Genomic DNA, 14,229 nt, shown 5'->3' on the forward strand with positions numbered 1-14,229 from the left:
CTCCCTATTGGCCTTCCGAAAAGCGGTGAAGATCTGGCTCTTCCGGCAGGCCTGGGGCCGTTGATCTCGCTCTTGTGATCTGACGAGATCCGGCCATGAATGGCGTGAATGAGTTTTTCATGTTTTTAATTTTTAAATCTTTTTTATAATGATTTTTTAAAATGTATTGTGAGCCGCCCTGAGTCTTCGGAGAGGGGCGGCATATAAATTGAATTAATTTTAAATTAAATTAAATTAGTTGGGTAATGAAAATGTCTGCAAGAAAATAACCAAGCTCAGAGAGCACAGCTTTTGTCCAGAGGACAAATTGAGAGACTTGGCTGCTTTCAAAGTCTGACTTTCTACGATCTCTCTTTTCAGGCAGAAGGTGTCTGATAGGTATTTCGCCAGTTGGATTGACTTCCCTTTTTTTTTTTTTAAATTTGATTTATATGCCGCCCTTCTCCGGAGACTCAGGGCGGCTTACAATGCATTAAGCAATAGCCTTCATCCTATTTGTATATTTATACAAAGTCAGCTTATTGCCCCCACAAACTGGGTCCTCATTTAACCTACCTTAGAAAGGATGGAAGGCTGAGTCAACCTTGAGCCTGGGGAGATTCGAACCTGCAGTAATTGCAGGCAGCTGTGTTAATAACAGGGTGCTTTAAACCACTGTACTACCAAGGCTCTTAACCCAGGATTGTTAGATTCTCCGTACCGAAGATGGAAGGACAGGTTAAAATCTGCACAAAATGATGCAACCTTTCTCGTGCCCTCGGGTCAAAGGGGAGAGGAAGGGGGGGAAATTCAACTTTTGTTGTTTCAGATGGAAGATAAAGGGAAAGTAAATATCCTGAGTTGAGGAGAATGAGGGGTTCCCGCGGGGAGAGAAGTAGCAGCTCCCCCCCAGCATAGATGCCATTATGGGTGGCACTTTAAGGGTGAAAAGAGTGATGGGGTGTGGAGTGAGAAAGGAAGGAAATAGTAAATAGTCCGTTCTGGTGCCAACTGTGAAAACACACAACTGAACACTCACGGGGGGGAGAAAAAAAAACAGGCTAGAAAGAGCAGCGTTCTTTGGACTGACAACTTATGGCCTCGTTTTAACTGTTATTTTATTTTATTTTTTAAACTTCCACTTCGGGCTATTCGAAGAGAGAACTCTTAACAGGCAAACGTTCGGCTACCTCCACTAATTCTCTCCGTGTGGGGTCCTTGGTGCTCTCTGAGCTTGGCAGGTTTTTTGCAGACGTCTCATGACCCAACTAGGTAACATCATCAGTGCTAGAAGGGTGTTGGGTTTGTGGAGAGGAGGAGGAGGAGGAGGACTGTGGGGTCCTTGGTGCTCTCCAAGCTTGGTTGTTTTCTTGCAGACCTTTCATTACCGACCTAGATAATATCTTCAGTGCTAGGAGGGAGTGAGGTTTTGCTCTCATTTTATATACATTAAGTATATCAAATGTAGCAATAGTATATAGTGGTAGTAGTACTAAATGTAGTAATGTATACAGTGTATATAATGAAGTAGTGTATAAAATAAGAGCAAACCCCACTCCCTACTAGCACTGGTGATGTTACCTAGTTAGGTAAGGAAATGTCTGTAAGGAAACCACCAAGCTCGGAGGGCACCCAGGACACCTCAATTCTCCTCCTCCTCCTCCTCCTCCTCCTCCTCCTCCTCCTCCTCCTCCTCCTCCTCCTCCTCCTCCTCCTCCTCCTCCTCCTCCTCCTCCTCCTCCTCTCCACAAACCCCACTCCCTTCCAGCACTGATGATGTTACCTAGTTGGGTCATGATAGTGTTTGCAAGGAAACAAGCAAGCTCAGAGAGCACCAAGGATCCCACAGTTGTCCTCTTCCTCTTCCTCCTCCTCCTCCTCCTCCCACCCACAAACCCACTCCCTTCTAGTACTGATGATGTTACTAGTTGGGTCATGAAAGGTCTGCAAGAAAAGCACCAAGGCCACCCCAGTTCAACCTTCAGGGACCTGGTGGCTCAGCAGACTGAAAGCATTGTGATTAACACCAGCTGCCTGCAATTACTGTAAGTTCGAATCTCCCCAGGCTCAAGGTTGACTCAGCCTTCCATCCTTTCTAAGGTAGGTAAATTGAGGACCCAGTTTGTGGGGGCAATAAGCTGACTTTGTATAAAAATATACAAAAAGTATGAAGGCTATTGCTTAGCGCATTGTAAGCCGCCCTGAGTCTCCGGAGAAGGGCGGCATATAAATCAAATAATAATAATAATAATAATAATAATAATAATAATAATAATAATAATAATAATAATAATAATAATAATAATAATAATAATACATCCTCCGATGATACCTTAACAGTTCCTAGGTCCTTGGTTAGGACTCGAGCTGCTGAGCTATTAACCATCCTCAAAGGCTGTGAATCTCACTAAAGACTAACTTATTATTATTATTATTATTATTATTATTATTATTATTATTATTATTTTGACTTACTCGGAACAGCTTACATCCTCCGACGATACCTTAACAGTTCCTAGGTCCTTGGTTAGGACTCGAGCTGCTGAGCTATTAACCATCCTCAAAGGCTGTGAATCTCACTAAAGATTAACCAATAATAATAATAATAATAATAAAAAACCCCTGAGCTACAAATATTATCGTCTATTACTCCGGAATGCTTTTCATTCTGTCGTTCTTGTCACCTCTCACCAATTTATGCCATCTTAGTCCTATAGTTCTGTAGACCTCGCCCATTTCTCCATAAATCCACGCGTCTGCTTGTACAGCTCCTCCACAGGATGAGCTTCACAAATCTCCTTTCATATGATTACAAAACAAGTGAAGTGAATCACTTCCTGGCTGGACAATCGGGGGCTGAGTTGGGTTCATTTTGTTTTTTTTAAAAAAAACAACCCACTAACTTGTTCCCAAAAAAACTAGACAAAATGGCAAATCTTTTAGGGAACGGTTGGGTTCAAATCAGGTGCTGAGGGTTCGCTAAGGTTCGGGAGAAGTACTCAAAATTTCCGCTACCAGTTCTCCAGAATTGGTCTGAACCTGCTGAAACCCACCTCTGCTTCCATCCTTCCGAGGCCAGTCAAATGAGGACCCAGATTGTTGGGGGAGATATGCTGATTCTGTAAACCTTGAGAGCCTTGATAGTACAGGGGTTTAGTGCACCCTGTTATTAACACAGCTGCCTGCAATTTCTGCTGGTTCGAATCTCTCCAAGGCTCAAGGTTGACTCAGCCTTCCATCCTTTCTAAGGTAGGTGAAATGAGGCCCCAGTTTGTGGGGGCAATAAGCTGACTTTGTACAAAATATACAAAAGGATGAAGGCTATTGCTTAACGCATTGTAAGCCGCCCTGAGTCTCCGGAGAAGGGCGGCATATAAATCAAATTAAAAAAAAAAAAAACCCCACTTAGAGAGGGCTGTAAAACACTGTGAAGCGGTATATAAGTCCAAATGCTATTGCTATTAGGTATGCTCACCCCCTTGAGTTACTTACAAAACAACAACGGTAAAAGAAACACCTAATCAAGAAAGAAACCAGGAAATAAAATCCGAGACAGGAAAATATTCTCGGGAATAACTCCGATTCGAGCCATATAGGGCTCTCAAAGCGATTACGGCTTTCTGCGACCCGAGTTGAAAATGAACTACGATTCCCAAGAGAACACTTATCTCCTTCCAGAATGGGTTAATCCAAATAAAATCTGTGCAGGTCACGCCAAGGTCCCCACCTCCCATTGTGACCGCAGACTACTTACAGTAAAGGAAGCCTCTCAGAATGTAGTAATGCCGAGAGAAAAATATAGAAAGTGATTAACCCAGCAATAAAAGCCCAACTGTTTGCGAAGCGGAAACAAGATTCTAGAAGTGCATTTTTAAGGAAATGATTCACGGGGATATTTTCAGCTCCTGGGCTTCGTTCAAGTTGACTTTTGCTGCAAGGGACGGTCGGCTGAAACCGAGTCTGGGAGTTAACCAGAGGTGGGTTTCAGCAGGTTCTGACCAGTTCTGAAGAACCGGTAGCGGAAATTTTGAGTAGTTTGGAGAACCGGAGCCCTACTAAGCAGGTATATACAAAAGTATGAAGGCTATTGCTTAACATATTGTAAGCCGCCCTGAGTCTCTGGAGAAGGGCGGCATATAAATCGAACCAATAAATAAATAAATATTAGTGGTCCGTGAGATTTTAAATTATGAATTTAGTGGTCCTTGAGGTCCGAAAGGGTGGAGACCCCTGCTCTAAGAGATGTTGGAGATTTCAAAATCTGGAACTTTTGCAAAGCAATTCAGTGCCCTGTCTTGACGATGACCCTCTCCTGAAGGCTTTGTTATTTCCGAACGAAGCAGACGTTTGTTGCTACAGCCAGGTCTTCGGTTAATTCAACACACTTTCCCTTGTGACCCCCATCTGGGAGAAGTCAGCCCAAGTTCCAGGCCAAAATCTAGCTCTTCGGGCCATGAATCTCCTCTTCCTCCTCCTCCTCCTCCTTCTTCTCCTCTCGCACATTCAAGGGGACATGATTTAGGCCTTCCCATCTGTTTTAGCAATGTTCTTGAGCCTCCATCTGGAAGAAGCACATGCAGGCAAGCTTCTAATCTAGCCCGATTCCCTGGGGGGAGACCCCACTAATCTGAACGCCTGGTGTGTCTGCAGAACAATAACGCCACGGCTTGCTTCTAAACAACGTGTCGGCGAGGAAGAAGAAGAGTTGCAGATGATCGGGTAGGAAAGGCCACCGCGCCGAATGTTAAAAACAGAACCAGGCCGGCCAAACAGCTGCAGGAATGCAGAGCGAAGAGCGAACATTTCTCCAGATGTGACTTCCAGCTGCCTTCTTCGTCGTCGTCGCCACCTGCTGTAGATCTGTCCCTCCGACTTCACAGAAGCACCTCCGGCCCGCCTACGTCATTGGGTGATTAGTCTAGCTATGTTTGTTCCGTAACAGATATCTTGGCATCCTGGATAGACGAAGGAGGATACATATATGACTGGAACATCCAAAATGCAACGTCAGGGTCATTCGGAGTGTCCCAAGGGTCCTTGGGCCACCAGATCGTTCCTAATGGAATTAGAATGGAACAGAATGGAACGGAATGGAACGGAACGGAACGGAACGGAACGGAACGGAACAGAACAGAACAGAACAGAACAGAACAGAACAGAACAGAACAGAACAGAACAGAATAGAATAGAATAGAATAACAAGAGTTGGAAGGGACCTCGGAGGTCTTCTAGTCCAACCCCCTGCTCAGGTGGGAAACCCTACACCACTTCAGACAAATGGTTATCCAACCTCTTCTTAAAAACCTCCAGTGTTGGAGCATTCACAACTTCTGGAGGCAAGTTGTTCCACTGATGAATTGTTCTCACTGTCCAGAAATTTCTCCTTAGTTCTAGGCTGCTTTTCTCCTTGATGAGTTTCCACCCATTGCTTCTTGTCCTGCCTTCAGATGCTTTGGAGAATAGCTTGACTCCCTCTTCTTTGGGTCAGCCCCTAAAATATCAAAACACTGCTATCATGTCTCCCCTAATCCTTCTTTTCATTAAATTAGACATACCCAGTTCCCGCAATCGTTCATCGTATGTTTTAGCCTCCAGTCCCCTAATCCTCTTGGTTGCTCTTCTCTGCACTCTTTCTAGTTTCTGATCTAGTTGTTGAGCAGCTCAGCAAGGTGAGAAGCGAGGATGAAACCTCTCCGAAGCAAAACAGGAATTGGAGCCAGTCTAGGCGATCGATGGTACTGGTAGTCCTTGACTTATTATCGCAATTGAGACCCACATTTCCGTGGCTAAGCGAGACATTTGTTCCGTGAGTTTTGCCACGCTGTATGACCTTTCTGGCCACCATTGTGAAGTGGATCACTGCAGTTGTTAAGTTAGTAACTGTTAAGTTACTAAGTGAATTGGGTTCCCCCGTTGACTTGGCTTGTCAGAAGGTCGCAAAAGGGGGATTATGTTGACCCCGGGATGCTGCAACCATCCGAATTTTGGTCACATGACTAGAGGCTGCAGACCGAAGTGGTGGGCAAAATGCAAAACTGTGGACACTGATATGACGGGAAAGAAGGAGAAAAGGAGAAAAGGAGAAGGAGAAGGAGAAGAAGGAGAGGGAGAGAAGAAGAGGGAAAAGAAGAGGAGGAGGGGGAGAAGAAGGAGAAGGAGAGGGAGAAGAAGAGGAGGAGGAGGAGGGGGAGGAGAAGGAGGAGGAGAAGGAGGAGGAATAGAGGGAGAGGAAGAAGAAGGGAGAAGGAGAGAGGGAGAAGGAGAAGAAGAGGAGGGGGAGAAGGAGAGGGAGAAGGAGAAGAGGAGGAGGGGAGAAGAAGGAGGAGGAGAAGGAGGAGGAATAGAGGGAGAGGAAGAAGAAGGGAGAAGGAGAGAGGGAGAAGGAGAAGAAGAGGAGGGGGAGAAGGAGAGGGAGAAGGAGAAGAGGAGGAGAGGAGAAGAAGGAGGAGGAGAAGGAGGAGGAATAGAGGGAGAGGAAGAAGAAGGGAGAAGAAGAGAGGGAGAAGGAGAAGAAGAGGAGGGGGAGAAGGAGAGGGAGGAGAAGAGGAGGAGGGGGAGACAAGGAGAGGAGGAGGAGGAGGAGGAGGAGGAGGAGGAGGAGGAGGAGGAGGAGGAGGAGGAGGAGGAGGAGGAGGAGGAGAAGACCACACATCTTCAAGTGTCCAAAGTTGAGAAACATTCTTCTAAAGCTTCCACCTCCCTTCTTCAGCTGTGATTAAACATACCAAATGTTACCTGGAGTAGCACCTGAGAAGAAATGCAGGAGGTTGCCTTACTCTAAGTCAGCTCACTAGTCCATCCACTTCCATAATACGGCTGACCACTGATTTGATGCAGTTCTCCAGGATTTGGAGCATAGGAATTTCTCCAGCTCTATTAGAAGTGCCACGTTTTATGCCGATATGCATTGGAGGTGCTAAGAATCCAATCTGGAACCTCGATCTACAACGCTCAATGCGAATTTTCTCCTTCCCTCGGTCATTTCAGCAAAACTAGTTGTGAGCTACCCAGCTCTGTCTGGACCAACGATATTTCTCCGCCGCGGCCACTTGCAGACGTGTGGACTTCGACTCCCAGAATTCCCCAGCCTGCTGAGGAATTCTGGGAGTCGGAGTCCACAAATCTGCAGGGTGCCAGGGTGAAGAAACGCTGAGGAAGAAGCAAGACGCACGAGAGCTTTGCATACAAATTATTTAAAAAATAAAATCATCAGCGGTTTTTGTAATGTCTGGCAGGGGTGGGTTCTACTTACCTTTACTACCGCTTCGCATCGTGCCAGCGCACGCTTCGCTCACACGCACAAGCGCTCTTCTGAACATGCACAGATCGCCTATGATGACATCCAGGTCAGTGGGCAGAGCCTCCCATTGGTTTTATTACCGGTTCTTGCGAACCGGTCTGAACCGGGAGCAACACACCACTGGTGTGTGGTCCAAAAAAGGAGAGCCCTTTTCAAACTACATGGATCTCCTGTAGCCAGTTTGCACCAGGACTGCTGTTTACGGTTTGTCTGCAGGGGTGGGCTTCAAAAATTTTAGCAAGGGGTTTTCTGCCCCTTTGCTCGGTGGGTGTGGCCCTGGTGGGCGTGGCCTAGTCAGCCTCCTGCACCACAGCAATGGGGGGCTGTTTTTGCCCTCCCCAGGCTCCGGAGGCTTTGCTTGAGCTTCCAGGAGGGCGAAAACGGCCTCCCCAGGCTCCGGAGGTTCTCCTGAACTTCCGGCAGGCCCATTTTTCACCCTCCCTGAGCCTCCATGTGCACCCTGCACTTACCTGCATCCAAAACGGGCCACGTGGAGACTCCTGGGAGGGGCGGGGCAAGGTGGGTGGGGCCAGCCAGGAGCGGGATTTGGGCAGGGGCAGGTTTCAAAACCCATCGCTGCTGGTTCGCTCGGGGGCGCTCGTGCGTTCACGCGCGCAACTCTTCTGTGCATAGACCCAGGTGGGGGGCGGAGCCTCCCGCCCCAGCCGCTACTCTTCGCCCAATCCGGGGCGAACTGAGAGCAACCCACCACTCAATTTGGGGGGTTCTCCGAACTGCACAGAATCTTAGTTAGAGGTTCTCCCGAACCCCTGCGAACTCCCAGCAGCCCCACCCCTGGTGGTCTGTATTTTCTGACCTTCACAATGACAGTCTAAAGTTTTAGCAAAGTATTTAGAGTTTTATGACTGTGGGTCTCCAAATACATTTTTGCTTTTTTTTTTTTTAAAAAAAATTTTTGATTTATATGCCGCCCTTCTCCAGAGACTCAGGGCGGCTTACAATGTGTTAAGCAATAGCCTTCATTCTTTTGTATATTTTATACAAAGTCAGCTTATTGCCCCCACAAACTGGGTCCTCATTTCACCTACCTTAGAAAGGATGGAAGGCTGAGTCAACCTTGAGCCTTGGCGAGATTCGAACCCTGCAGTAATTGCAGGCAGCTGGTCTTAAGCAGCTTAATAACAGGGTGCCTTAAACCCCTGTAGTACCAAGGCTCTTCTTGGCTTTTCCTTTTCTTTTTCATTTTTTTAATAATTCCAACAATACAAGCATGATCTTGAATACAGTGACACCAGCTGGCAAAGAGTGAAATGGTCATTCTCTCGGATGACCAGAAGTCAACCCCCTACTAACATGGTCGTTAAGCAAATCTGGCTTCCCCGTTGATTTTGCCGATTCAGAAGGACACAAAAGGAGATTTCCCCGGAACACTGCAGCAGTCATAAGTATGAGTCAGTGTCCAAGCGTCCGAAATTTTGATCGTGTGATCCAACGGTTGGGTGAAAAATTGTCGCGAGGCACTTTTTTTCAGTGCCGTTGTAACACTGGTCACTAAATGAACTGTTGTTGTAAATCAAGGACGGCCTCTGCAATATTCCCTTCCTTCCCAAGACACAGGCGTCTTTCTAAAACATGACAAATCTGGAATTACTAAACGCTTCAAATATTCTATTACCGCCCGTCTCTGTTCTGCATCGGGCAGCTGAGACACCTCTAATGCAACAGATTCCTCCAGCTGTTGTAGCCAATTCAAAGGCCACCTTTGTTTCTGGAAAGCTTAGAAACGGTTACTTTTGGGTAAGGATGAGACTTAACCAGCTGTTTCACACAACGCGGAGCAGTTTGGGTCCCGTTTCCCCCCCCCCCCCAAAAATGAAGGCAACCAGGTTCTTCCAAAATAAACCCGCTAATGCGAACCAGCAGCTGGATCGACTGGATTAATGTAAAAAAGCATTGCCCTTTTAAAAAAAACGAATAATAAAGCAGGATTTTTAGAAAGTTTTGGACAGGTGAAAACAACGGAGAGGTGAAGCATAGGATCAAATGTTCGTTAGGGAGACAAAAATACTGTTGGGGGAAGGGTTTTGATGCAATCCACGTTTTGGCTGAAAGCCGATCTGGATATTCGATACCCATCATCAGTCTTAGACAGGAGTGGGGTTTGCGGAGAGGAGGGAGGAGGAGGAGGAGGAGGAGGAGGAGGAGGAGGAGGAGGAGGAGGAGGAGGAGGAGGAGGAGGAGGAGGAGGAGGAGGAGGAGGAGGAGAATTGAGGAGTCCTTGGTGCTCTCTGAGCTTGGTTATTTTCTTGCAGATGTTTCATTACCCAACAAGATTACATCATCAGTCCTAGAAGGGAGTGAGGTTTGCAGAGAGGAGGAGGAGGAGGAGGAGGAGGAGGAGGAGGAGGAGGAGGAGGAGGAGGAGGAGGAGGAGGAGGAGGAGGAGGAAGAGGACTGTGAGGTCCTTGGTGCTCTCTGAGCTTGGTTATTTTCTTGCAGATGTTTCATTACCCAACAAGATTACATCATCAGTCCTAGAAGGGAGTGAGGTTTGCAGAGAGGAGAGGGAGGAGGAGAGGGAGGAGGAGGAGGAGGAGGAGGAGGAGGAGGAGGAGGAGGAGGAGGAGGAGGAGGAGGAGGAGGAGGAAGAGGACTGTGAGGTCCTTGGTACTCTCTGAGCTTCGTTATTTTCTTGCAGATGTTTCATGACCAAACTAACATCCTAGATCCCAACCTACCTTCTCTCATTATCGTCAAGGTGAGCGAAGAGGACATTCTTTGAGATAGCCTTGGCTAAAGCTGTCATAGTCTTATAGTCCTTTGGAATAACCTGGAATGGAAAAGCAGGGAGGAGCAGAAGCCAAAGTTAGGAGCGAGCAGAACTCCAGAGGATTAATAAGAGATCAGCCCAGACTCCTGTCGTAGTCTTTGTAGGGGAGCCACGTTAATGTACAACAGCCAGAAATCAGGGCTCTTTTCCGACTAACACATTTGATGAAGAGTTTTGTACTTAGACTAATTAAAGAAAAGCAATCACAAAGCAACTTCATCATTCCAGACCCAAGTTAAGCTTCCAGAAATGGCTTTGCTATACAACTTTTTGAGACAATTATGAAATTGCTTAATCTGAAATATTAAACGGTGCCTCGAGCATCAAACATCATCTAGAAAATGCTGAATTAACTGATCCGGATTTCTTCTGGTCTCACCGGGAAAAAAAAAACCACGTAATCTCTCCCCTGGTATAGCCGACAAAGCAAGGAGAGCCCGTGGCTTAGAGGTTAATACATCTACCTAATGTGTGAGCAGCCCAAGTTGTAATCCCAGAAGGATATGGCTAGCTGATGAGAGCTAAATAGCTTGAAGTAAATAGATCTATACTAGTCTCCCTTTATTTCTTTGTCAGTAAAATATAAATTTAACACAAAATAGTTTGTCGTGAAAGCGACTGCCTGCGAAGGCTCCTGGATTGGGGCTGAAAGGCGAAAGGGAAGCAGTATGGCTCAATCCCATATTTGGATAGACCAGGTTGCCCTGATTAAATATATATATATATTTAATCTCCCCCCTGGTATAGCCAACAAAGCTAGGAAAGCCCATGGTTTAGAGCAGGAGTCAGCAACCCGCAGCTCTGGAGCCGCATGTGGCTCTTTTATCCCTCTGCTGCAGCTCCCTGTTGCTGGTAGGCTCCACAATTGATAGGGCTTTCGGTTAGGACAGGTAGAGGAAAAAGGACTCCGCGCTAGGAGCAGACTCTATGGTGGGGGAACCGACTTCCAGTCGACAGAGGAAAAGGGATGCCGTGCTAGGAGGAGACTCTATGGTGGGGGGGGGGGGTAACTGGACTTCCAGTCGGCTCCAGAATTGAATGGGGGCTTCCGGTTAGGACCTTTGTGGCTCTTTGAGTGTTTAAGGTTGCCGACCCCTGTTCTAACAGAATTGAACCAACGGTGCAGGCCAGAAGCAAATCAGAATTAGCTTGTAAGGAGCATCTAATGGGAATTTTTTGTTGTTGTTGTTTTTAAAGGCTGAATAGCAAATAATTCAGCATCTGGCAGAACTTAATATTATTTCTTCAAATGCATCTTAAAGCAGCGTGATGCATTAATTATGGTTCCGAACGTTGGGTGGGTGCCAGGTTTACTTTCACTGAAACGCTGGGACAGAATATAGATGTGATTGGGTATTAAAAAAATCAGGAGTGAACATTGCAGGATCCATCCATAAAATCCTTCTGAACATAATAATGGCTATTTTGGGGACCTGACCAAGCTTTCTTGGAGCAGACATTCTGGAGAGAATCGATAAATTTATAGAATTTATAAAAACACAAATCGATAAAATCACAGCCTACCACTCAAAAAGGCTAATAGAGGTCCCCCGAGCCATAAGAAAATTCTGCTTTCCTAAATAAGTCTGTCTTTTTTTTTTTTTAATTTGATTTATATGCCGCCCTTCTCCGGAGACTCAGGGCGGCTTACAATGCGTTAAGCAATAGCCTTCATCCTTTTTGTATATTTATACAAAGTCAGCTTATTGCCCCCACAAACTGGGTCCTCATTTCACCCACCTTAGAAACGATGGAAGGCTGAGTCAACCTTGAGCCTGGGGAGATTCGAACCTGCAGTAATTGCAGGCAGCTGGTCTTAATAACAGGGTGCTTTAGACCACTGTACTACCAAGGTAGATGATGTATGAATGTTTTGGATGTGTGGAAACTACCTGGAAAAGACCCTGGAGTTTTCTTGGCAAGGTTTTTCAGGAGTCATTTGCCATTGCCTCTTTCCTAGGGCAGAGAGAGAAGGACTGGCTCAAGGTCAACCAGATGTCTTCATGCCAAAAGTGGGACTAGGGCTCACCATATCCTCACCATAATTGGCGCAAAATCACCCAGCTGACTTTCCTGGCTAAGACAGAACTAGAATTCACCGTCTCCTGGTGATTGGCCCAAAGTCACCCAGTGGCTTTCACACCTAAGGCAGAACTAGAACTCACGTCTCCTGCTTTCTAGACCAGAACTTTTAACACTGCACCCAATTAGCTTTTGATGTCTCCCTGAAACACAATTTGCATGCATCATTTACAGCAACCGTCCAAGAATAGCAATATAGTATTACCTTCCGGACATAAGACACCGCATCTTCTTCTGTGTAGACCTCAGCACTGACCCCTCCCCTTCGATGTCGGGCTTTGACCACCGGGTTGGGTGGCGGAGGAGAAACTTCATCGTCATGAGAATCTGACTGAGAGCTGGATTTCTGCCAAGCCTGGATCTGTTTGCTTTCTTCCTGTGACGACGAAAAAAAAAAGCCGGAGAGATTTGGTTCTTGTGGCCATGAAGCCATAAAGTTCACGCGGGCAGTCCTTGACTTATGACCCCAGTTGAGAATCAGAATTTCCCACTGCTCTGCAAAGCAACTTCAAAACCATGTTGTCCCGCCAGGCTGGGCTATCGATGTAAAGATTTTAATTGGTTTTAAATGGGATTTTAAAATTGGGGTTTTATAAACTGGGCCTATTATTTAATAATTTTAATTATTTTTAGATTTTATTATTATTTATTTATTATTTTATTTTTCATATTTGTATACCGCCCTACTCCCGAAGGACTCAGGGCGGTGAACAGCCATAATAAATACAAATACATATAGAAGTTAAAAACTATTAAGAAACAGATTAAGTAATTTAGGCTCAAAGATTAAAAAACATCCAAATTTATCTAAAGAAGTTTAAAACCCAATTTAAAAGCCAGTTTAAAAGCCAATTAAAAAGGGAGAGTTAGGCCAGACCAGCTTGTTGGAATAGAAATGTTTTCAGGGCACAGTGGAATATGCGTAAGTCTTGGATGTTTCGTAACTCTGGGGGAAGCCCGTTCCAGATGGTAGGTGCCCCCACAGAAAAGGCTCTCCCCCTGGGAACTTGTCTGTCTTTGTGTTTTTTAATTAGGCTGTACACCGCCCTGAGTCCTTCGGGAGAAGGGTGGTATAGAAATAAAATTAATTAATTAATTAATTAATTAATAAACTGTTGAGTGAGTCGCGCCCGATTTTGTGACCGGTTTTCCCCACGGTTGTTAAAACGAATCATCTGATAGTAGAGCAACCGCTGTAAACATATGCCTGTTAACCAGCTCCCAAATTTTGATTTATTTATTTATTTATTGGTTCGATTTATATATGCCGCCCTTCTCCGGAGACTCAGGGCGGCTTACAATGCGTTAAGCAATAGCCTTCATACTTTTTGTATATACCTGCTTAGTAGGGCTTTTGCCCCCCCCCCCAGCGGTGTTCTTTTTTTATACAAAGTCAGCTTATTGCCCCCACAATCCGGGTCCTCATTTTACCTACCTCGGAAGGATGGAAGGCTGAGTCAACCTTGAGCCTGGTGAGATCTGAACTCGCAGCTGGCAGCTAAGTGCTACTTAACAGCACTTTAGTCCGCTGCACCACCAAGGCTCCTTTGATCACGTGATCGTGGATGAATGCTGCAATCCTAAATGCAAGGACCAAGTCATAAGTCTCTTTTTTCAGTGCCGTCGTAACTCCAAACGGTCGCTAAACGATCGGTCGTAAGTCAAGGACTACCCATACACCATTCCCCTCCCATCTTCATTTCCGGTTCTTCTGAAACAAAGCTTTAGCCAAGGCAGTCTTGGCATATTGTAGCTGGAACGAATGAGACTATTTAGAAGATCATTTGCATTGGGCAAAAATCCAATGATGGGACTTTAAAAATGGTTTAAACAGCCACTGAATTCCTATCTAGTGAAGTCCCTACAGAGAAAGGCGCAGATTGGGCCTCCTGGGGGAGTTTCTTTGAATTGCAAACTCCCAAAACATTATATATATATATAAATGTGTGTGTATATATATACCCAAGATAATAGACACTGTAGATTATTACTTTTGGAGATTTTTACAGGAGCTTCACAGGCGAGCTGTCCCACAAATACCAAAACACTGCAGAAGAATAGATGGGGAGATGTTTGT

At 45.7% G+C, this 14,229-nt stretch overlaps 1 protein-coding gene across 2 annotated transcripts in view; it reads right to left on the minus strand.

Moving 5' to 3' along the window:
- Nucleotides 1-14,229, minus strand: part of PRKAR1B (protein kinase cAMP-dependent type I regulatory subunit beta) — an 80,562-nt gene that overhangs the window by 48,884 nt on the left and 17,449 nt on the right. For both annotated transcript variants that reach the window (XM_060692855.2, XM_087878605.1), the window contains exons 3-4: nucleotides 12,358-12,528; nucleotides 9,979-10,070 (exon numbers count right to left, since the gene is read on the minus strand). In XM_060692855.2, coding sequence (XP_060548838.2) covers nucleotides 9,979-10,070; nucleotides 12,358-12,528 — 263 coding nt within the window. The remainder of the gene's footprint in view (nucleotides 1-9,978; nucleotides 10,071-12,357; nucleotides 12,529-14,229) is intronic.

The sequence above is a fragment of the Pantherophis guttatus genome, chromosome 14 (genome assembly GCF_059756535.1).
Source record: "Pantherophis guttatus breed Tessera chromosome 14, ASM5975653v1, whole genome shotgun sequence".
Taxonomy (NCBI): Eukaryota; Metazoa; Chordata; class Lepidosauria; order Squamata; family Colubridae; genus Pantherophis; species Pantherophis guttatus.